We start from the raw sequence: 25741 nt of genomic DNA, 5'->3' as shown, positions 1-25741 counted from the left end.
AAAAGGGCAGCAGGGAGTCTGAGAATCTCCTAAGGGCATCTCCTATCCTAATCTACTTGGGAAATCCCTACCATTCTGCATTCTTATTTTTTTCCCTGGTTTACATTTTCTAAATAATAATGCAGCTGGGTCGTTTTCAGTCTTGACCTTAATGTTCTTATAGTGGTTGAGGTTTGTGATCCTTTGAGAGCTCAGATATTATATGACAATAAACACCATTATAGATTTATAAAGAAAATAATGACAAGTTGAGTATTTGTGACTGAATACATGATTAATACCTGGATACCTCTGATTCTAAACGTTTGGGAGGTAAGAAGTCTGGAGAAAGAGTTGCAGCTTCATTGGATCTATTTCAAGAATAGCAAAAGAAAGGAGAGAGGTAATTCAGAGAGATTTTGCTCAGCCATTTTGGACTTATATAAATGAAAGCTCTCGTAGGTCAAAAGAAGCCAGTATTTATAGCACAAGCTGTAATGCTTTCTTTTATTTTTCTTGGCACTGGCGTTTTTCTCACTTGATCTTCAGATAAATGACAGGAGCATTAAACATCCTACCCCAGTATAAACACATGGGAACACTCTGTATTTAGCTCATTCCCAGATGGGGTCTTTGGCAAGCTGTAACATGGATGGAGGTTCAGGCAAGTAAATGACTTGATAGTTGCATAGGCAACTACTTTTATCCGGCTGTAAATTCTTATTGTATGCTTTGCTATGCAATTTTAAAAAAAAAAAGAGTACAGGCTAGAGATATATATTAGAAGCAGGAGGCTCCTTTCAAGGTGATGTTGTCTGGAATTCTCCATCCAAAGCTAATGTTCTAGTTCCTAAAATTAAAAGTGTATTGATAGTGGTTTTCTTTTTTTTCAGTGTAAAAGTTATCTTAAGGACCGAGATGTGAGACTTCAAGTGCATTTCCCAAACTCCAAATAGCAGGTTTAAACCTGTCTGGTACAGTGAGTTAGTGAGCAGGACTACCAGATCTGGGCTACAAAAATCCAAACATGCACTAGATGACATCAAGGAGAGCTGATCATCTGGATTTTTGCAGCCCTGATCTGGTGGCCCTAGAAGTGGGTCATGTGGGTGCCATACAGAAGATGGAGCAATATTGTTTTCCCATCATTTCTTCTCCTGCTTTCCAAACATAAAGACAACCAACTGCTTCTTCTGAATTGCACTGCTCTGGCTATGTATATTTCTAGGTTCAGATAACTGTGGTACAGAGAGTTTTCCTGGATCTCTTCTTTTTCTCATTTCTGCCTGCCTCGCCTGCTCTCAGTCTACCAGCACTCCAATGATTTGCTTGGCATTCCATTTTCTTCTGCTTTTCACTTTCATTTCAACCCCACTACAATCCTTTGGATTGTTTTTCAAATACTACATTAACCCAGGATTGACCCTGAATCTAATGTTACCCTCCTATAAATCTTTTCCACTGGTTTTGGATGTGACTAGGACCCACAGATTAACTTTCTGTATACAGTCATCTCTCACCAGTCCCACCAAACTACAATGTTTTTATCAGAAAAAGGCATTCTGCATATGCTCAAAGTTGCTTTCCTTTTCACCTTTAATGTCTTCTTTCATGGACTGTAAAGGACAGGCTGATCAGAGAAGCAACGTGCATGCAGCAGTGAGCCGGTTCATAAGACAGTGACCATCCTCCAAATCAACACCTCTTTCTCTGCCTAAACACAGATGCTCTGTCTTTCTCAACAAACTTAAACAGAACACAGATCTCAGCCTTCACTTTCCTGACAGATGCATCTTGCATTTCTGCCTCAGTCTCAGTGCACATTAACCAATGGCTATTGTTAGTGGCAAGCTGCAAAGCAGGAGATCGTATTGTTGGCAGGAGCCATTACTATCAAGACAAATTCTGCCATTTGAGAGCCCTTTAGATGAGGTATCTTAAACCATCCTCTTCTGCCACTTTCTCTGCAGACATCAAACAAACTACAATGGGTTTTTTTCTTTTCCAAATCTATTTTTAGGGCTTTCACATTTACAGACTTGATCAAATAAAAACGTTGGCTTACGCATCTTTTTCGGTTTCTGCTGATTCTCCAGTAATAAAACTACTCAGATCTAGGGAGGGGGTGGGATTTGCCAGGAAAACCACCCAGCTAAACATTCATTCTTTGCAGAATTTGCTCCCATCAATAAACGTTTTAACTGCTTTCCGATTCCATTACGGGGCCACTCAGAACTTTATCTCACATCAGTTAAAGAAGCAGCCCAAAACATTAGTCCTGCTTAGACCTGTTGGAGCTTTGCTTTTCACTCCTGAAGGAATTCAAGTCCCCTCGTTTAATTTCAATGGAAACGTAAGTGTTCCAGCCTTAGTCCTACTGCAGCTGAACTGCTCTTCTCTGGATCTTATTTCCAGGTCTCAGGAGGATTGGGTTTGATCACCTCATCTGATTACAACATCTTTGACAGCTTTAAAGGAATTTGCAGACCGAGAAGGACAACAGCTGCTACTTTTTTGAAGGATTTGCTAACCATGCCCCCCAACTTAGATGCACAGGCTTGAGACTTCAGAGTATGCTTTTTAACACATCATGGAACAGGTATGTGACTGATCCAATGTTGAGTCCTGGTCTGAAACAGTGTTTTTCCTTGCAAATTTGTCTTTCTGACCTGTTAAAATATCTATAAAATATACTTGGATTTTTAAGAGTGGGGAGAGAAGCAGATATGGATGGATGGAGAGAGAGAGAGAGAGGGAGAGATCAATTGCATTATAACTGAAAAGATGGACAGAATAATCAGTAAAAAAAACACATAATAAAACAAAATATAAAAAACAGAATCCAAAGGAGCAACACAGAATGCTGGGGCGGGGGGGGGGGAACCATCCAGTAGGTCATACCATTCTCATATCAGTGCCTGGGGAATGTTATGGATCTTCCTTCAATAAAGACGAGGCATATTCCCAATTATTTAAAACCTGATAGCTCCTTAGCAGTATAGGCCAAAGCCAATGCACATTAATGGTTGTACTGTATATTCAATGGATACTGTAATATTTAAGAGAACTGAAATATTTACAAATTGTACTGGGAGGGGAGCAGCAGTTAAGATCAATGAACACACCAGAACCCTAAGGGTAAGACCAGTTAGAGGGACTTAGTTTTCAGTAAACATTAAAGGCTTAGGCCATGTAATGCTAATTGCTAATTGACCCAATGCATCAAGTATTTTCTAATATTGAAGATCTGTCATATAGAAGAGGGTAAAAATCTCTTCTCTACTGAATCTAAATGATATGATATAGGCAAGAAGGTTGTGCTGAACTTTTTAGAGATCACAATAGAAGTAATAGGCTAAAAGTCTGCTGGCCTTCCTCATGCTGGAGATCACAAGCATATTTTGGTGATGCTCTAGCAAGCAGGGGATTGGTCTACAGGACTTACCAGAGCTCCTTCAGTACTCTTCTTCTAAGAATATTTTGGTTGCTGTTCTGGTGCCTCAGAGGCTGAGCATCATTTGTGATTGTTTTGAGAATGCCATTGAATCGAGGTTCTCATAAGGAGCCATTTCTTATTTCAGTTGTAGATCCTGGGAGTGTTTCCTACATAATGTCACAATTTTCCAGGCTGCTGAGATTAGGAGTCCTGAAGCTGTCTTTGTGGTGGGGTTGAATGATATGCCAGGAGTTGCATTTCAAAAATCAATGGGGCTAGAACAAACACTATGTTTGTTTGCATTTACAATTAAGTGATACTAAGAATAATTAATGTGATTACTCTTTGCCATGTATTTAATATCTTTCTCCTTCTGCCATGTGAAAAATTACAATTTGGTAATAATACTTAGAGATTGTTTTTGGCTACACTTAAGACCTTTCAGGTGGCCCTGGACCTTAGACTGGGCATCTCTGTGACAGATAGATCAGATAATTTAACATAAGACCAAGTCTGTGTATATTGAGTCTTATCACATTTCTTTAATAATAGGACATGTTTTATGATAAGCTGGTGAGTAGGGGGAATGTCCATGCAGTATCTATAGATGTTCACCTAATTGTGAATCCATCAGCATGGAGCTGTTTCTTCCTGGCCAAAGCATATCCTACAAAGTGTATTGCTATGGGACGTAGTGATTGTTCTACACAGCTATGGATAGTTGCACCTAGCAAAAGGGAGTTCCATTCCATCTTTATGCTGTAACAGGTAGTTCCGAGGCAGCACCTTATTATTTACTTAATGGAACATTATAGCTGGAATGTTGAACAGGGGATCAGTTAGCACCTAAGAAGCCAAAGGAACTCTGGAAGCATCCTTCCTTATTTATTCATTATTTGTTTCCTCTGTGAGCCTTGATATGCAAGCTTCCAGTTACATCGGCACACTTTGCTGCCTGCTCTTACATGGTTTTGTTTTCAGATTGTACAAGATAAGGTTACTTCATTATTAATATATGCATAACTGCATGAAGATATACATATGTATGTTTGCATTCATATGTGTGTTTGCACCTACACATACATAAATGTTGTATCAGTGCAGGCACGCACAGCCCCTGGAAGTGCTAATAGTTAAGATAAACTAAGTCCATTATCCCTGGGAACAACTATTTCAATGACCCTATTTGCAATAAAACCAGATTCAATGATATGAGAAAATTGCTAGGTTTTGGACTAATTGAACCACGCTGTATGAACCTGTACAAAGACATCATTTACAAAGTACTTTGCTTGTCTCAAGTATTTATTCCTGCGGAAGGAAATGGGGGAACAAAGAGTTCATATTATTTCTGCTGCTCTCCTGTGTGCATAAAAATGGGTTGGGAGGGTATCACAAAAGGTTTATTGCTAGACTTTTTTACCACTGGGAAGTATAAGAGGGGAATGGTACTCTCCTGCGTCTCAACCTTCCTTTTTGCAGAGTTATAGTGCTGGTGGTGTGTTCTAATACCTCTACTCCATTCCTACACTGCGAATGGTTTCCATAATTTTTTGTGAGAGGAGGGTGTCTGGGTTATTACTTTTAACAGCTGTTGCGTACACTTCATTGCAGAGAAATCTTTCTGTTATAAGGTGAAGTGAGTTGGCTGCCTCAGGCAGTGGATTTTCCTTTTTTCACACCACACATTATTAACTGTGCAATTCCATACAGAATGGGGTGATGGCCCTCAACTCTGATGACTTGGAAAGGGGATGAGACCAATTAAAAGAGGATAAAGCTACTGATGGCTGTTAGTCATGTGGCTATATGTTACCTCAAATAGGACTGGCAATGTGTCACTCTGTTGGTTGCTGTGGAACCCAGGGAGGAGGATATTATTACCCATGTCCTGCTTATAGGATCCCCATAGTGGGTTAGGTTTTAGAGTGAATTAGGAATAGCTTGCAAATTAAATTAGTTGTGATGCAACTCAGTATTAAGGCTGTGCAGTGCTTCAGATTCAGAGAGGAAAATGCATGCAAATATGAAGGTTGCAACTGATGGCAATTCCTTAATCCAAAGGCATCTTTTCCCAAGATTGTGCTAGAGCTCTGGAGGCCAGCTATGCAATCCTAGGAAAAGAAGTTGCTTTAAAAAATTGCCGACAGGTGTCAACAGCCCTGCATGGACTCCAATGCAGCTTTTCCTTCAAATCTGAAATTCTACATAGCCCTTCTCAATATTTGTCTTGGGGAAATGAGATTAGGGGATTTGATGCATGCACCCAGAACAAGCCATTAATTTATGCTCTATGATAATAAGAGAGAATGCTGTTTAAAATCTGCCCCCTGACTAGTGGAATATATTGGGCTTGCCTTATATAACTGTTTGTATCAGCAGTCTTGATTATATATTTTCATCAAAGAAGAGATGATTTTGCACAACTTCCTTCAGTTCACTTTATAGCTGAGGCTTACTCAGGAGTTTCAATAATGAGTTAGGGCACAAAATGTGTCAGGGAATAGGGTGGTACAGATTAGCACATATTGTCACTACATGCACCAGAGTTGCTCAATTGAAATAAAGTGGGATTGCAACAGGATGGGCTGGAGTGTGGGAAGAAGCAATGGTAGAAGAACGTGTATCTAGCTATTTATTCGTTCACACACTCAGAGCTGTTTTCTACTGACTGCATGAATAAGATTTTGGGTTGATGTAAAATGAAGAGTTAACAGCAGCAAAAGCACTAACTCTTCTTCAACGTTTTTTCTGATGGGAAGATAAAAGGGTCCACCTGTTCTAAATGAGGGTGATGCTAAACACTGTTTCATATACCCACTGTCCTGGGAAACTGCATCACTGGCCACTAATAAAGAGTACTGTTGATCAATTTGCATTTCTGGATTTTATTTCTCTCTGTCATTCTGTAACTGCAGTATCCATTCTTCGCAGAAGTAATGAAGGAGCTTGTTTGCCAAGGCTTTCAGAAGTTCTGCAAATGTCATTTTTTTGCAGCATGAATTTATTCCTTCGGTTTCTCCAATGCACAAGAAGGAAAAGGTAAGATGGAATTCTGGAATGCTTCTGGCAGATGTTAAGCAGATGGTAACTGAACCCGGAGGGTCTGTAACGATGCCCAATGATCCTGAGTAGGTATTGGCTATGATATCACAAAAATGGAAAGCCACCTGGGCTGAAAAGATTAGGGACCAGAGGAATGTGTACTTTGCATTCTCAGGGTCCATAAATTTGTCTGGTTTTACTGGACTGTTTACGTGTAAGCCTTACAAGCTAATCACTTTCAGATGACTCCCTCAGTGTATGCTTTGAGCCTTTATCTCTGGATGCACAACTAAATATGGCAACATTCTCGACTTCTCATAAGAAAAGAAGGCTTAGATCTTTAAACCTGATTGGGACTAGTATATTAAAGTAGCTAACACAATCTGCACTACAAAATGCGACCATTGTAAATTTGATTCAGAAAATGGAACAAGCCTCTGGATACATGTGTTTCTCCTTCTAACTCCCACACAGGCACACATGCGCACACACACTGTATTGACAGTGTTATCAGCCCAATATCATTAATTTTATTATTTGTTGGATTTCTCCCCCGCCCATCTCCCCCACAACTGGGGACTCTGGGCAAGTCCCCCTAATAATGTATCTGCAGTCTTTTCCTTCCTCTGTCTTGCACCATAAACAATGGCAATATTATCATTAGGAATGTAGAACTGAGAGTAAACTGCAGCATAATGTTACAGCGTAGATGCTCTCAGGATCTTTCTAAGACCCTTAGGCTAACCCCTACACAATGTTTTGCAGCAGTTCAGAAACAGCCCCAGAGCTGTCCAATTTCACAAGGTCAGTGGTTTGGGGAACTAAATTGTCTTATGCTGGGGTTTGTATTACTTTACTTGAAAGTGAAGCAAAGATTTTTACTCCTTTGCTAAATGCAGTTCTCCATTTATTTATTTTTTTGCTTTAATATACATTTTCACACATTTTATCCTATATGTGGATTTTAATGTACAGTACATGCATTCTAGTATTTTTAAGCCAGAAACTTTATAATAAAATTAGGAAAAAAGGAAAAACTTTAGAATTCCTGTGTATTTTTCCAGGAGATGCAAATCAAGTTAATTTGCTTTAAAACATGAATCAAATGGACTCTCAAAATCCTTAAGTAGTTCCTTAGAAATGTGACAGTTGTGAGCCATGAACATTAGAAGAGAAGTCTAGGATTACAAACACTTTTAAACAGTTTTTTTTTTAAACTTGGTGGTGCATAGTCCCTATGGATTCCCTCACAGTTCTGTCCATGTTGTGATTTTTAAAATGTAGGTTTTATATTAATAAAGACATTTTTCCCCTTCTCATATGGCAATACAGGTAGTCCTCACTTATCAACAGCAATTGGGACTGGCAACTCTGTTGCTAAGTGGTGCGGTCATAAAGTGAAACATCACACAACCACACCCAGTTTACGTCAGTTCATTGGCTCTGGCTGCAGTTGTTAAGTGAATCACCATGAGTCATTAAGTGCGACATCATGTGACTGCAACTTCTGACTTCCTGCCAGCTTCCCCATTGACTTTGTTTGTCGAAAGCTGGCTGTGAATGCCACAAATGGCAATCACGAGACTGTAAGACACTGCAACTACCACAACTTCAAGGGCTGGACATAAGTCTCCTTTTTCAGCACCATCATAACTTTGAACAATCGCTAAACAAGTGGTTGGTAAGTGAGGACTACCTGTAAAGAGGCCTTATCTCTGGAAGGCACTTACAGTGCTCAGGTTTCTTCCACATCTGAAGAAGAGTCCAAAAGCAATGTATCCTACAAATAACTCTAGTAAAGAAACTCTTCCATGTGCTGTTGACACAGCAGGAACAAATTTAAAAAACATATTTCAACAATCAGTGCTGAGCCATCTTAATTCAAGGTATATATTTAATGATGGCAGGACTACAGAGTATTAAAACCCTAGATTACAGTAAATCACATTGCCTCCCAACTAAAATTATTGAAATAATTGTATTGTAATATCAGTAGGAAATTCTAATGTTCCAATCCCACTTCACTGCTATAATAATAGATCCAATTTGTAGCATATATATAATATAACCGTACTATATTAGCATGGGAAAGATATATGAGCTGTCCACAACTAGGATGATTTCTGAGGACTTTAATCCATGTACAAAAATAAGCTACAGGAAAAGTTTGAGAACATTGGCATTAGATCCAAATTCAAAGAACACAGTGTGATTCAGAGCACATGTGAGCATATTGAAGCAGATGACTTGCATGGCTTGCTCACTGAAGCTGGTACATAATCCCAGGAAAAGATGTACTTGATTTAAGGTGTTACCAGTACTTACTGTGTGGAGATCCACATTTTGCCCTTTGAATCCAGATCTCTGCATCGCCCAAATTAATACTAAATACATATGTGGTGCAGCAGGTAATATGTTGCACTTGGGTCCAGATAACTAAGGTCATTTCTGCGCCAGCAATTTATACATCACCCACCCATTGTTAAAGAGATAGAAAGCCTGTCTGCATTACTGTTATTCTGGCGGAGCAATGATTGGATGACTTTTAAAGACCTTAAAATCACTAGTGAGGAGGGAACTGGTAGATGTCAAGGAAGGATCTGTGGGCTTCCTTGTGCCCATGGATGTCCCACTGGGGGCAAAAATATCAAAGTGGTTTGTCATTGCCTTCTTCCAAAATGTTTCTTTTTTAACTTCCCAATCTAGCCTATAGTCTTGGGATTTCTGGTAGTCTCCCATTAAACACTAGTGAGGTTCAATCCTGTTTAGCTGTTTCAAAAACAGCCAAGGTCAGCTAGGTAGTGCCACCTACTACAGGCTTCATATTAACCAACATATGTTGCATAATTTCAACTGAGATAATACAGTGAATGCATCTGGACATTTTGACAGTTGGACATGGTATTAAAGGCCAAAGACTTAGTACAACCCTAGTCATACTAATCATTTGTAATGTTTCATGGATCAAATTTCCCTCTTCCATTTCTTCTGGAAATTGATTACTTCTCAAAGCTGACTCCCACCTGTGGCCCCCACTAAACACATCTTTATTCTCATCTAAGCCTGTTTGGATACTGCTTTCTCCTTTAATAGGATTTATTTCCTTTTCTGGTAATGGGATAGTGAGATGTGGACTTGTTACCCAGTTTTCCAGTATGTTATTTTCATCAACTAAAGCCTATATGGAGGATTCAGAGGTAATAATTATCTGGAATGATGGTAATTTATCCTACTCAAAATTATGTACTTGCACATATAATTACTGTAGACTTCTCATTATGCCAAGGCTTTAAGTACTTAATATTGTTGCTTCCTCCTAATTTGCTTTTTTTAACAGAATGGTTAAATATTCTCTTCTTCTAGTTATCCCAGGTTTCTCTCCTTTTCTTTCCTTCCAATACTAGCCAAGCCATTTCTCAACTAACCTCCATGTTTTTCTTTCTTTATCCATCCGTAGTTGCTTCAGCGGCTTGGCAATCAACCCTTTCTTGCTTACAGCGCTACAAAACATACAACCATCAAAGAATTTATAGCCAAACTACATATAACCAATCCTCACACCATAAACTGACTGGATGTTTATCTTATGCTCAACTGTTTTCTTTTTTTCTTCAGCCACGTTTTACCCAATGTCCTCCGTCCATACTAAGGAAAAGATCTTCCATGAGCCAAGCATTCAGAGAAAAGCAAAAAGTAGAAAGAAGAGTTCGATTCCAGGAACCAGGAGAAATTATTACAAATGGTATGTTTCAGCCTTTCTCAGCTATGATCTCTATCATACTCAATCCTTCTGAGGTGTTCTTAAGTAGCTTTGAGTTATTTTTAAGATCTCTTTGTTGAATTGTAGCTGTATCTCTACACAACACTTTTTTAAATTATCGATCAGCCCAATGGCACACTGGTTTTCTGTATCAGTCCAATAGCACAAATGACGAACACAGAAGCTCAAAGATAATAAGAAGCTAACAGCTGGAGGGGGAAAAAACCCCCAAGTTTACAGTGAAAAAAGATAATGTTCTAGTACGTCAGATCTATATTGAAGATGTTGAGTGACCTCTGAAGGGGAATATGAGACTCCCTTTTCAGAGATCAAGAGAAGAAAATCTTCTCTGTTTGGGGATGCTCTCTGGTGTATAAGACTTATGCTTTAGACTTGCACTGCAAGCAGAGCCAGTGAATAACCGGAGATCTCATTCACACACACTGCAGGGGAGTTGTTTTGTTTAAATATGTGCCTAACACTTTCTTACATGCAAATGCTGCCAGAGAACTGGCATAAATAATCAAAAGGGAAAGGGCTTAGTGGCTGAGTACATCGTTTGCATGTAGAAAGACCCAGTTCAAATCCTTTGTACCTTCAGAATTTTTTGAGGGATCAGATTCCAAATATGAGAGGATTCCAAAAGCGCTCTTGAGAACCTAAAGAGTTGCCACCACTCAAAAGAGATAATGCAGATTTATAAGAGTAAGTGATCTGAGGAGGTATCAGGAAGTTTCCATTACAGCTTCACATGAACATTGATTGATTTATGTTTGAATTATATCTCACCTTACCTCTGTGAGATCAAGGTGGCATATATATATGGATATATATATTCATCCTCCAATTTTTCCCAGAACAAAATGCAGTGGTATAGATTGGGTTAAAAGAACGTCAGTGAGCTATGACTGAGACTGGACTTGAAGCTAAATTTCCTTAGGCATAACTCCACACATTAAACATGATACCACTCTCCTAAGAAAAATAAGTAAGAGCAGGTAAATTTTCCCTAGCACACTGAAATTACAAACAAATGAGTTTCCAGAAACTCCTCTGTGATTATCTCAGGATTTAACCAGGTTTTTACCCACCCACCCAGCCCCACAAAAAGATTGAAAAAACTCAGTTTCTGTTCTACTTTATGTTTTACTAATACAAAGGCTTATTTCAGAAATACACTTTGCTTCCAAAGAAATGAATAGAAATATTTGTTCCTTTGGGGATGAACGAGGAATATCAGGATAAAAATTGAGGGAGGAAGCTAAAATCAAATATGCAAAGGCTGTCTTTCATTCCCCACATGGGTTTTGCCCTACAAGTATCACTTTCCCATGCACTAATAGTGCTAGTGGGGCTCAAACAAGTTTCATAGGTGTGTAAAGGATGCAGGGATGTTCCTTTAGCTTTGATTTAAAAAACTGCTTTTCCTACTACCATAGTGAAATAATAAGTAATACAATGTTTTGGAAATTTCCATATAAATGGTTACTGTCACCTATTAAGTTAAATGGAATGTAGATCTTCTAAGCAAGGTTAGGATGACAGTTACTCAAACAATGCCTTCTATCTAGGAAGTGCAACTTACCTTTCATTATTTCTTAAGCAGACCTGTGCTATTAGCAGTTTGAGAACAATACCAAAAGTGTGAGGGCCGTGATCCAGTTTGAGAAGAGGGGAGATTTGAGGTTTTATAGAATGATATGGGGTCCTGAAGCCCTAAAATCTCCCAACTTCTCCCAGAAATACAAAAAAACCAACTTCTTTGGACAAATGCCCTCTGGGGAATTCTGGGAGCTGTAGAAAGGGTGCTGAAAGACCATAGCCCCAAACCTACTTTTTGCCTCCCCCCCCCATCTTAGAGTATTGTTGAATAGCAACATGATAAACTTAAATGTTAATTGTTCTGTCTTTGTTCACAATTCAGCAACACATAATAAAAATGTAGCTACTACAGTATTATGTATAATATGTACTAGCTTAACATGTTCATAAAACTGCCTTATATTAGAGAGAAGTGCTTGTGGGAAAATGTACAAATTTTAAAAATGTGTACAAAATTGCACACATTTAGAAAAATGTTCACAAATGCAGAGATTTTCTAAAAGAATAATATTACAAAATAAAGTGAAAACATATCAAACCAAATTCAAGGTTGTTAACATGAAAAATTGAGTGAAAACAAAATAGATGGATTGTTCATCCCTACTTCTATTTAAAACACTTATTATAAAGTTACATGAGCTATTATGAAGTTGCCTCAATGACAAAGCTCACAATGAAAAATCATGTTTGGAGTGGTGGTAAGAAATCCTCATTTTCTACTGCCAACTCATCCATTTATATCCTTTAGTGCAAATGGTCTCTGATAAATTTTATGTTGCCAAATGACAACACAAACCATCATTGTGGCTCAGCTATAGATTGAAAAATGAAAGCATTTTGGCACAACAGACATTTTTCCATTTGCAGTAGATTTCTCCCTAAATCAAGATTTGAATGGCTCTTATCAACAAATACCATTCCAAGATACAATCAGATGATTTATCCCTTGGTGGCTCTAAAAAAAAGCAGAATTTTTTATTCTGTCATGTTTTCTTTAGGAAATAAAGTAGGAAGCATGGTTACAAAATCCGTGTTTCCTCACAACAGGCTATATTTCTGCAACAAGCACAGTCATATCATTCTTCTTACAACTGAAATGGATTTATAAAAAATATTTCTACTCAAAACATTCTATAAAACAGATTTGCCTAACCTGATATCCTTGACCTGGGCTAGACTACAATTCCCAGAATTCTCAGCCAACATGGATTGAGGATTCCTAACCCACTCATTCCCCACCTCCAAGAATCACCTCCCCTAAGGTTTTTTTCAGTGTTCCAAATGACCTAGCTAAACCACAGAGCCAACAGTTGCATTGGGAAAATAATACTTGGATGAGCATCCTGGCATGTATAATGTGTGCATGTGTGTATATGTGTGTTTGGTGTGTGTAATGGAAAGTAGTGAGATCCCACTAGGATCCTGTCCCCATCCCGTGAGTCACCTTCCACGTATAGAAAACAATAGAACCTTGTCTATACAAGAGAGCCCTATCTTAATGTAAGTGAAGACCCTGAGAAATTAGGATCCTAAGTCATGTGGCAACTGTTCCACTGATAAAGGAAAGTGTCTACTATAGACATTTGTCTTAGAAGACATACCTAGCTGCTTGATAATACATCCCTTGAAGATGAGTAGAATCTCATTTTCCAGAATATCCAAAGAGGGATCCATAGTTACTTTTAGAACTTCTTGCAAAAGGAGTATTATGATTACAAAAAAGGCTCTTTGTAGGATAACACATCTGGCTCACCTGGCCAATTTACAGTATCTGAATAGATAACAAACCAAAGTTGAACTTGTTTGTGTGGGGCCTTCTGTCATTTAAAACTGGACATAAGGGGAACATTCACTTTGTAACAAAAAATGAACCAAATGCAGCCCATTTAATTCCATTTTAACTTATTTCAGAATGAAGTCATACAGCAACCTCTTGCCTAGATATTTGTTAAAAATTTCATGCATTTAATAATTGCCTTGAGCTAATCATTGTTTTACAATTTCTCATTTGTTTTCATTATTCCACAACTGTTCAACTATTCCTTTTGCTTCAATAGATGAGAGTAGTGGAGCTAATTTCTGTGGTGGTTCCTGATGGCCACCATTTTGATTTACTGAGAATACTGCAGATATTTCGTCACCTTGGGGCATCCTGTGAAAAATAATCACACACATCAAGGGGAATTCAGCATTGCATATAGTCATGTATGTAGTGGCTAACATTGTTCCTCAAATGCCCCCCGTGGTGCAATATCTGACACATTTTGAAGAAGTAAAAACACATCTGCAGAGATGAGCTTTGCTATTACCATCTGTATTTACAAAATAGTTAAACAAAGGGGAACAATGAACATAAAAAGGAAATAATACAGCAAATAACGGATTAGTGACAAAACCAATATCAAAGAAAGACTGAAATAGTAAAGTCAACAAAGGAAATTATTGCATACTGAAAGGTGGAGGGGGTCAAAAATTCAAGATGGCAGTCACAACCACCACTTGAAGTCCCACCTATTTTTATGTGCCTTAAGCAACATGCTTAGAAAGTGCTTCAAATGTATGGTTGTACCTGTCATCTTGATTTTTTTGATGCCCCTTAGGACAGGCCTCCTGCATATATCACTGTCCACATGGGAACATAATCATTATTTAGTGGAAAAGGCAACATTTGGGTTTTGGTCTCAGGCACCATCACGTTTAGCTTGGGCTGCTGATGTGTGGCTAGGCAAAGACCATGTTTTATACCTGATGCCTTCCCAATGCATTAGACACCCAGCCAAAAATCCTAGCACACCTTGAAAACAAGTCTGAGAAGGCATGTTTCTTTATAGAAAAAAACTAGAATCAGCTAAATTAATTCAAATGACTTTCTCAATAAAAATCTAGCTCACTATGTTTGTAGCTTTGTAAATCTGTTCATTATGTTTGTGACTGGGTAAATCAGCATTTGCTTCTTAACTGGACAATTTCCAACCTAATTTAATTTACCTATTTGTATTAATCCCCAAAGATTTTCTTTGCAATATTGTTCAAGTTTGCATTCTATTTTCTAGACATTTCCTACTGTGACTACATAGTTGGTAAGTTGAAACCTTTTACTCACTGACTTTGAGGCATATATTGTTTGCTGCAATAATTATTAATAATGCCTAATACACATCTGCTATAAAAATACAAATCAGTTGGAATGGTCCCAAAGCATTATAGTTCTTCCCTGGCTCAAATATCACTCTGCCAGGAATTCATCTTGGGCAAGGCACTACATCTTAGCTTTGGCCTCTCTTTGCCTTTGAAATATAGTGTTATGTAATAACAATGGCCTGTCTTGTAGAGCTGTTGAAAATACATATATAAATACATACATGGAAAGTGGAACGTCAAGGCCAAAGTGGTCCCAGTGGTGGTAGGAGCACTCGGGGCTGTGACTCCTAAGCTGAGAGAGTAGCCCCAACAGATCCTAGGAACAACATCAGAACAGCTAAGATACTGCAGAGAACCCTCAAACTCCCAGGCCTCTGGTAGAGGACCCAAGATTGAGGAAGACACATACCACTCATAGGGGTGAGAGGGGACTTTATAAATAAATAAATAAATAAATAAATAAATAAATAAAAAAAATGTATATGGTATGCATCAATGATGAGCCCAGGTGTACCAGTTTGCTTGCAGGCAGTGCAGTGTAAGACAAAGTTACCAATGGCAGACTTCATTTTACATTTATTCCCCAACACAAACACAAACAGACATACACAACTCCTCAGCAAAACTCCAGAGTGAGAGCAAGCAACCTTATGGATTAAAAGAAAACTGTAACTACCAGTAAACTGAAGTATGACTGCTAGTGACAGAAGCATAAAACAGGAGAGGAAGCAAGGTCATAAATCAGCCTTCCCAGCCTGGGTGGACCTTCAGAAATATGAAATTGCTGAGAATTCCGTTACCAGCATGGCTGTTCCTGAGAATTCTCAGTGCTGAGGTCTACTCATTTAAAGGATGCCAAGGTTGGATAAAGCTGAGATAAATTCTTACCCATTCCTCCTTCTGGTTTTGAACCAGGACTTTTAGAGAAATCCTGAGCTCCTTCATGCACTGAATCTGGTCACTTGCAAGAATGTTATAAAGATTTTCAGCTGTACATACTAGCAATGTACTTAACACTTGACATAGGAGGCTCTGAAGAGCTTTGAGATTTGTGGAGACTATGGAGGTAAGGTTTGCAGGCCTGCCCTCTGTTTTTGCCTGGCACGTGTCAGCTGAAAGCCTGGTCTAAATGGCTAATTTCTCAAAAGCAAAAACAGCCTACTTTAAAGGGTTGCCCTCTAGACGGATTGAGAGTACAGGTTCAATAGCTAGGAATTGGGGAATTCTAGTCACAATGAGTCTAGAGCATGAGGCTGGTGAAAATTAGGCTGCTATATTCCTGAGTCCACTGTTTGAAGATGTCTGGAAGCAGAGCAGCTTTTTCTTGCCTGTTAAGGAAAAAAGCAATTTCAGACCATTTATTTTAGATATTAGAAGCCATAGTATAATACTAATAACAACAACAGCTGGAATAGTGGACTGGACCCAAGCTGAGCTAGAAGCCCTGGATAGGAAGACCAGAAAAATAATGACAATGAATCATGCCCTTTATCCACACAGCCATGTTGACAGACTATTTACCAAGGAACATAGATGGGTGTGGGATTTTGCAAGTATACCAGAGAGTTGAAGAAGAAAAAAGGGGATTAGAAGGACAGTGAAGAAGATGCACTGAAGCTAGTATACTGTGAAGGTTCACAGAATACTGAAGAGACCAAACTGGCCTATAAGAAAGACCAAATGAAGAATAGAAAAGAACCATGGCAGGGCAAAGTATCACATGGCCAATACACAAAAAAGCTAGCAGGCAAAGCAGATAACAACAGGACAATGGCTAAGAGCAGGAAAGTTGAAGAAAGAGACAGAAGGGCTAATTCTGGCTGCACAAGACCAAGCCTTAAGAACAAATGCATACAAAGCCAGAATTGAGAAGACAGCAACAGACAGCAAATGCTGCCTCTGAAAAGAAGCTGAAGAAACAGCTAGGTAGCTGCTGCAAGAAGATCGCACAGACTGACTACAAACAACAGCATGACAAAGTAGCAACAGAGGTGGATTGAAAGATCCGCAAGAAATACCACTTGCGTTTAAGTAAGAACTGGTGGGACCACAAAACAGACCAAGTAATAGAAAATGAAGAAGCTAAAGTGCTCTGGGACTTTAGAATTCAAACAGATAAGCACCTGCTACACAACACCCCAGACTTAACAATTGTTGATCAGAAAGATAAAAAGGTCTGGATAGTGGACATTGCAATACCTGGAGACAGCAGAATAGAAGAGAAGGAACTGGACAAAATTACAAAATACAAAGACCTGCAAATAGGAATAGAATGACTGTGGCAAAAGAAAGCAAAGATAGTACCAATAGTAATAGGCGCCTTGGGTGCAATCCCAAAACATCTGGAGTACCATTTGAACACCATTGGCATTGACAAAATCACCATCAGTCAATTGCAAAAGGCAGCTTTACTTGGAACAGCTTACACCCTGTGATGATAACACCATCCATTAACAACATCTGCCTATCCCAGGACCTTGGGGAAGACTCGATAAAAATGCCAAATCCAGTCTAAACATCTGGCTGACTGTGCGACCAACAATAATAAATGAGACTGAAGCAAAATAACTTTTGAATCAGCACATGCATGGAGGAGTAAGCAAACAAGCCACTGGCTGGCATCTATTCACAGAAGGTACAAAAGAGAGTAATTTTAAATAGCAATCGATTTAACAAAGAAAATGGAAGGCTGTTCAGAGATAATTTGCAAGTGGAAGAAGGGCTTCATGAAAGATGAATAAATCATTTGCTGCAAGTAGTTCCCCCCGACTCTATTAGAGAACATTGATTCAGTTTCTTGGGTGTTTTAAAATGATTTGCTCTTAGCATTCTGCCTTCCCCCTCACACATTTTGATACATTATTATGGGCTGGGTTGCCTGACTTTATGACTTCTGCTTTCCGTCGTGTGCCTTGGCCTGACAGCTTAAGTGTGTTTACCATGAATTCTGGAGCGGGTAATAGCAGGTAATTTAAATAGGCCAGAGTGAATGGTGGCCCTTTACCCATAATGATACAGCAATGGAAGAGTTTTTTCAAAAGAAAAAAGATGATTCCGCTTATTAGCTACAATATATGCATATAACAGGCCAATGGCGGTACTCCATTCATTTTTTTAAAATAATTATCTGAGGCATAGATTTTCCATGCATGAATAGCTTTATAAAAGAATACCATTATTACAAAATAATAGCAAAGCACCTTAAATAAAAATTGCCATGTTAGGTGAGACAGATGTTTTATCTGGCTCTGCAACCCGTCAGCATGTCCTGGCTTGACACAGGCTCTTACGTTAGTTCCAAAACAGAGCAGGAGAGACAGAGAGGAAGCAGCCTGATATACAAAGGGTTCACTGGGTTTTCCAGGTTATTGTTGTCAACATGATTTGTGCAGATTGGTCTAAATCCAGTCCTTGTCAGGGTAGTATCTGCTCAACTATTATTCTGTCCCATCAAACATTGGGTAGATTAATTTTTTAAAATGCGTGCACCAACTTACCACTATTCTCACACATAACTGTCCCTAAAATGCCAGTTGTAAACATCCATCTTTAACATGGGCAGTTCATGGGCAATTTTCCCTGACACATCTCAGAGAAATATATATTAAATACCAGTTTCCCAAAAATATATATTTCCCTGATAAATCTCAGGGAAATATACATTAAATACCAGTTTCCCAAAAAGAGGGAGGGTGGTTGCATGCAACTTCCTTAATGAAATACATTTAATTTGGGGTAGAGAAATATTTTGAGACAGTCACTAGCAGGTTTTGGGGATGGCATACCCATTGGTGCTGTGACAGCGCCATTTTTAGGGTGCTATTTCACTAAAAAGAAGTCTGTGGATATCTGTTTGGAAAGAATGTTTTCCCATCCTTTATCTGAAAGACATAGCATTGTGTATTTCTTGTGCAGAGCATGAACTGACTCAGCTTTTCTCCAATAATTAACTCCATCTCCTAGGATTAATCAATGGTAGTTGATAAAGGAGTATCACTAGGGGAGGGGAGGGTTCTCCCCATTGTGGTAATTCAGATCTCACATGATTAAGTGTAAGACCCCCCCCCCCCATTCTTCTTTCTCATATGGGATACAAAATCAGGAGGAGTTTGATAGCACCTTTTCAGACTACGTAACACTTTTTATTGAAAGGCATAAGCTCTTGTGAGCTTATTATGCCTTTTAACAACAAACACACTGGAGATTTAGCACACTGCAGTTGTTAATTGATAAAGTGCTTGTGATCTGCCTCACATGGAACCTATATCTGCATAACCAACCTGTCTTGCCTTCCCTTCCCTTGTCCCTGCCTCACCCCAGTTTAAATCCTACATCAGTCTAGACCGGTGTTTCTCAACCTCAGCAACCTTGCTGGTGGGGAAATTCTGGGAGTTGAAGTCCACGCATCTTAAAGTTGCCGAGGTTGAGAAACCCTGGTCTAGACACTCTATGCATCTGATGAAGACAGCTGTGGTTCAGAAGAGCTTACGTCTTTAGATTAGATTTGTTGGTCTGAAAAGGTGCTATTAGACTCCTGATTTTGGGGTACCATAGACTAACACAGCTTTCCTCCTAAATGTAGGATACAAAGTAACCATAAGAGATTCTCTTAAAATGGCCAATACGTTGTACTGTTTGGGTTTGACGGTGGGAAGGGAACATTGTAACGTCCATTTGAATGCATTCAGCTGGAGAGGCTTACCCTGAATGTCTCTCCCCACCTTAAAATGTATTTGTCCCTTCTTATTAAAACCTGAAATCACAGTCTGGAATAAATGTTGCTACTTTTGCTATTGTGGAAAACAACCCCCTCCCCACCCAAAATAAAAGCTGTTAATTTTATAAGGACAGGAAATATTTTTAACAGAAGGGTTGTATTTCTCCTTCAGTCTCAAGAGACAGAACCCACGAATTGTTATACCCCATCACAAATGTCAAGATGGCCTACCTGGAGTGATCCTAGTGTGGTGAAGTGATCCAGGTGCTGAACTGGATTAGAGACATATCTGGGATTTTTTTTTTTTTCAACTTTCCAATCTAGCCAATACCTCTGAGATTTCGCAGTGTTGTCCCATCTGGGTTCTCACCAGGTCCCATCCTGATTAACTTTTCTTAAACTCATCCAAGGTGTTAGGGGCTGCTATGTGCTTTGCTGGGATGTGAAAGATCTACGTGCAAATCCTCATACCTTTGTGGAGTTCGCTACATTTCTATCTTTCCACTTCACCTCACAAAGATTTGATAACGCCACAAACTGGGGAAGGGGGTGTTCTGTAAGCTATTCTGAGCTCCCTGGAGAAAGGACTGCATAAAAATGATAATAAAAACAATTCTAGAAAAGGATTGCCTACATTATCTAACTGGGAATGTAGCAATAAAGATTTTAGCCCTGCTCTTAAAGCCTAGGCCTTTTTATAAAATACAGGTTTATGTGCTACAGCTAAAATGAGAGTCCTCAATTGTGGCTTCAAAGCTCCATGTTTCCCTCACCAACATCTTAAGTCTGCCTCCAGAGAGCTGCCCAGGTTTCTTCAGATTTTTCAGTGTTCAAAGATGGATTATTGAATGGAAAGTAATTGTATCAATTGTACTAATTTAACAAAACTAAAATTCAAAGCACATTAAAACAAATATATCTTTGTCCTGATGCCACGATTAAGGCCTAAAATGGAGCTCCCTTATAACCACACACCCAAAACTAGGAAATGTATAAATGTGAAAAATATTTATCAGGTACTTTACAAAGAACAAATAGGCAGAGCATTGTTCTGGGAAATGTACCATGTACAAGTCAATCAGTGTGAGACAACAGAGGAAACAGCAGAAAACGAAGGCAAAGGCAACAGGTGAACCATATGCACATTTATTTCTGTTTATTGATTTATTCAATAGACATATAGCTCCCTTTCTGACATGTATCAAGAATGAGCAGTTATTTGGCAGTGGGGTTCCTTAAACAGGAGTCAGGACCAAATAGGTAATCAAAATGAATGGTGAGAATAGGGGTCATAAAATCCAAATGCCAGTTCCACAGATTATTTGCTTTGGTTCCAGACTGTCATAAGAGCAGCCCCAGTCTGCAATGCATTGCTGTTGTGGCAAGGTTACAGGCTATGAGGCTGAATTACAGTAAGACGCAGGTCTCAGGGTGCTCTTGGAGCCAATACAGATTGTTGAACAGGGATTTAAAAGAAGCCAGAAACACACAGGAGCAGGAGATGGTGATCATTCTTGAATAGGAGGAACGATAGACACAGGTTCCTCTTCTCAAACACCCAAAGAAACCCTCCCTCCTTCACAAATTCTTTTAGACTAAGTTATGGCATTATCACGGAGTGGAAAAAGGTTCTAATATGATTGGGATTTCAATATATACAGGAGAAAGCTAATCCATTTCTCTGTCTGTTTTGTGCAACACCCCAGTTCACAAGCAGCCGGTCAGGATCTTGCCTTTGTTCCTGGGCCTTTCCTTTTGTGCCGTGATGCTGTTAGCTGCAAGCCTACACTACAGCAGCGGGAAACGAGATTTCAAAGTCCTGGAAGAATTTCACTCCCATCTTGTTACAATCTTTCTTCTGATCAAACGTATTGCTTTGAAATTTTGGACTTGGTTTTTGAGGCAATAGGCACGATGCATGCAGAACCACATAGAGCTAGAAGTAACAGCTGGCTTATTTTAGATTAACATCTGAATGAACTCTGGAGTGAGGGGAAAATATTTTTTTAGAAAGCTAAACAGGACAAAACATTGTCATATGGTAGAACAACAGAATTATCCATGAGACACATTTCTTTTTCTTCTGTCCTTTGGGCTCTATATTTATTCTCAAACTGCAATTATCATTGATTAGCTATCTTAGTAGCAATTAGAACCCACTGTTTTAAGGTAATTAACATACTGAGAATATTGTTGGTGATGTGTGGGCATTGCAAACAAGATAGCAAAGTATTGCCAATTAATTTCTTAAAAAATAAGAATTCTTGAACCAGACAACATACAAAAAACTGTTCTTTGGGACTGTTAATGTGGAAACAAATGTTGGACATTATTTACAGAATGATGCATGGACACAAACATGGAAAAGTGAATATAATAAACACTGGATTTTGGGTTTGTTTGGTTTTTTTCCCCTGAGAATTATCAACTTTTCTTCAGACCTCAAATCTCTAAAAACAGGGCAAATGTTTGTGTTTCTTGACAACCAGATGCTGTATATTAGATGTTGTATAACTGAACTGGGAATTGCCTCTTCTTATTCAGATTATATTTGTGACCAGAGGTAGGCAAGATGGTTTCTATCTGTAACACATTTTATCTACTTTGTTGTTTGTAATTGTCTAGTCTATCATCAACTATGGGTAGTGATCCCCAGTTTCAGAAGTCAGAACATGAAGAATCTAGGTCAACATTTACATTGATAGAAATGCTGCATTTCCACTATGGCTTAATGGTATATCTACAAACACTCTGACTTTATAAAATAATTATTGAAAAATAGGTTTTTCCAAGATTGGTATACCATGTATATCTTACTATGAGCACACCATGTCTGTAAAACTGAACACAGTGTAAAATACCTTTTGTTTTACAAGATTATAATAAAAATATGATCACAGTTGAAAGATTAAATCTTATATACACTGTTCTGACTATTCATATTGTCTGAAATCTGTGGATTCCAATGTTTCACCATATAAAAAAGAAAGTCTGTATATTTTTATGAGACATAACTCAAATGACATGTTTATTTTTTATTTATTTATATTTACTGCATGTGTTAATGGCGCCAATTGTGTGATTCTGTATGCAAAGTGATAATAAAACAAAAATAGCATAACAAAACACTACTACATTAAATAAATTATACAGTCCAGATGAGTGCCCAGAGTCAATAATCAAGTGGAGCTGAATGCCTCACGAAATAGGGAAGTTTAACAGTCTTCTAGAATATAAAAAGTCAGTGCCCTTCAGGTCTTCAGGGGTGCATGTTCCACACTACAGGGGTCACCATTGAGAAAACCTGCCATGTTCTCCAAGACCATGAACCTCACAAAGAAATGGGACTCTCAGAAGCTCTTTATTAATAAAATGTTCCGTAAGGTGATGTGCAGCCTTTGGAATTTAATTAAAAATGCAGACAAGTTAAGGAAGTACTACCATGCAGCCTGCTACTATGAAGTATGAACCTGTTGAAGTATCCAGACGCAGTTTGATTATAGTAAATCATAAAGGCCTTAATATCAACTTTGTCCATGCTAAAGCAATGGAGATCCATCCAACCAGATGGCACAATGACCACATTCTGAGGAAAGTACCAGAGCTGCATTCCTGTTTCTCCCCTAGGATAACAGAAGGCAAATACTAGGAAAATGGCTTGATGCAAAACTATAGTCCCCAGATGTTATTTTAGTGCTGCCTTCTTCAACTCGATATCATACAAAGGTAAGCAAATATGGAAGCTCCAACAATTGCCTTTACAACATGTCTCTATATTCTGTCTTCCACTATCATTTGGAATGATGTCATCTAACTCTCTTTTATTGATTAAACTACAGTATGTCATTTCTGTGATCTGTGAGTCAGTGCTGAAAGACAGAAGTGTACTTTCTTTCTATCAAGAATTTGTTATATCATTCACCTTATTTTACATGAGATTTCCAGTTAGAAGGGTCCACATTACCTCCTATAGCTTTATTATTATTGTTTTTGCTCACACAGTCATGATGATGATGTAATCTACAATTAGATACACAGTCTAAGACTGGTGGAAACTTACTAATTCAAGTCCCAACCAAGGACTTCAGAATTATTAAGGTAGCGTCTGAGAATATAGGCAGTTCCAAGCAGGATATTTTTTTTTTGTAAAATTAGGGTGTTCGGGTCCAATAAATTGAAAATTTCCAAATATCGAGGGAGTTCTTAGGTATTGCTCCAAAGGCCTCAGTCACAATTGGTATAACAGATTTCTTTTTCCATAAACATTCAAATTGGATCTGCAAGTCCCAGTATTTTGTAATTTTTTCCACTTGCTTTTCCTCAACCTAGCATCATCCAGTATAGCAATGAGCCAGACTTTCTTCTTTTCAATAACTGTTATATCAGGTATGTTATGAACAAGATGCCTGTCTCTTTGGATCTTAAAGTCCCCTAAGATTTTAACTTGCTCATTTTCCAAAACCGTCTCAACTTGATGGTCCCAGTAGTTCTTGCTACATTCAAATCCAAACTTCTGGCAAAGTTTCCAATGAATAATTCTGGCAACTCGGTAAGGACGCTGCTTGTAGTCAGTTTGTGAAATTTTGCTGCAGTCACTGATCAAATGGTCAACTGTTTCATCCTTTTCATTACAAAGGCAACATTTACTGTGGTTTGTTACATGATGAATTTTCGCTTTCATGCAATTAGTTGGCAAAGCTTATTCTTGAGCTGCTAAAAGAAAGCCTTCTGTTTCTTTTTAACATTCCTGATCTTAACTGGCTCCATGTGGGGTTTTTATCAACTTTTCCTTCTATATCCTTCAAGTATTGACCATGCATTGGCTTGTTCTTCCAATTAACAAATCGGTTTTCAATTGTTTCTTTTCTATACTCAGCCTTCACCTTTATTGCTTTCAAAAGCTTTCCTTGATTGACTTCCTTCAATAATGTTCTTCACTTTTCGTGATATAGTCATTCAAGCCATGCTTTTCTTCCTCCACAGTTTGTTTCACCTGTAAGAGTCCTCTGCCCCTTTCAGCTCTTGGTAAATACAGCCAATTAATATTGCTTTTTGGGTGTAGAGCATGGTACATTGTCATTTCTTTTCTTGTTTTCCAATCCAAGTTATCAGGTTCCATCTGGGTCCAGTCAACTATTCCTGCTGTATATTGTATAACAGGGACTGCCCAGGTATTGATTGCTTTGATGATGTTTCCACCATTTAGCTTTGATTTTGAAATTTTCCAAACTCATTTAATATATTTGGTAGAAGTACTTTTTTTATTTGGTTCTGTAATAAATTGGAAGCTTCCAAAATTCCCCAATATTTGTAGCCTTCTTCCGGTGCTACTGCCTTTATCAAATCTTCATTGTCAAGCCATGTTCCATCATCTTCAACAATGTTCCCTGCCTTTATAGCTATAGTTGCACACTTGTTGATGCCAAATTGCATTCCAATCTTTGCTGAATACTTTTGTGCTTTTTAGCAAGGAATCCAATTCAGCTTTCATTTTTCCAAATAGTTTTATGTATTTAATAGATTTTCATCCAGAAAGAGTAAATGTGAATTTTTTACTCCTTTTTTAGCCAATTCATATCCACAGTTTGTCTTATTCAAAATTGTTGTCAGTGGCACTATTGATAGTATAAAAAGTAAAGATGATAATGAGTCACCTTGGAAAATTCCACATTTAATTTCCTATTATTATATTATTATTATTATTATTATTACTACTACTACTACTACTACTACTACTATTCTATGAGGATAGTAAAAAGCTCCTAAAAACTCTGAAAATAGTTCTCGAATGGCTGTTTGCCACTTCTTTCTGAACAAATGAAATTGGAAGAGTTTGAAGCCAGAGAGATTTCAACGGGCAGAATTCACCATCTGGGTGTCCGTCTCTGCCGCAACGCTGTCCCCACTCCTTCAGGGATGTCTAGTTCACCATGAATCCTCACTGGAAAAAGAAGAGATTGTGAGACCCACATGTACTCCAGACAGCTGCTTCTTGTGAGTAGACTTCAGGAACTGACATTTTTGGGTTGACTTGTGAGTTGAGCGGCTGGGAGTCGAGGGA

At 38.4% G+C, this 25741-nt stretch overlaps 1 protein-coding gene across 2 annotated transcripts; it reads left to right on the top strand.

The window, feature by feature from the left end:
* The first annotated feature begins 575 nt into the window (after positions 1 to 575).
* Positions 576 to 25283, top strand: LOC148214695 (nutritionally-regulated adipose and cardiac-enriched protein-like). 2 transcript variants are annotated; one of them, XM_088149778.1, is made up of 6 exons: positions 576 to 643; positions 2395 to 2578; positions 6350 to 6457; positions 10076 to 10202; positions 14876 to 14902; positions 21387 to 25283. In XM_088149778.1, exons 3-6 carry the CDS (start codon positions 6440 to 6442, stop codon positions 21587 to 21589), a joined length of 375 nt encoding a protein of 124 aa, XP_088005904.1. In that variant the 5' UTR covers positions 576 to 643; positions 2395 to 2578; positions 6350 to 6439; the 3' UTR covers positions 21590 to 25283. The 2 variants fall into 2 exon arrangements, with proteins under 2 accessions (XP_088005904.1, XP_088005903.1); XM_088149777.1 differs by having other exon boundaries at positions 6334 to 6457.
* The last annotated feature ends 458 nt before the right edge of the window (positions 25284 to 25741 follow it).

The sequence above is a fragment of the Python bivittatus genome, unplaced genomic scaffold (genome assembly GCF_059951505.1).
Source record: "Python bivittatus isolate LINGU-HERP-01145 unplaced genomic scaffold, Pbiv_v1 ctg000580_np1212, whole genome shotgun sequence".
Classification (NCBI taxonomy): Eukaryota; Metazoa; Chordata; class Lepidosauria; order Squamata; family Pythonidae; genus Python; species Python bivittatus.
This window is presented reverse-complemented; position numbering and strand designations above follow the sequence as displayed.

Excerpts from the sequence above, each read along its gene's own strand:
- LOC148214695 (XM_088149778.1), top strand. Across the intron at positions 10,203-14,875 it reads AGGAGAAATTATTACAAATG|ACATTTCCTACTGTGACTAC; the intron begins GTATGTTTCAGC and ends TCTATTTTCTAG. Across the intron at positions 14,903-21,386 it reads CTACTGTGACTACATAGTTG|TTCACAAGCAGCCGGTCAGG; the intron begins GTAAGTTGAAAC and ends GCAACACCCCAG.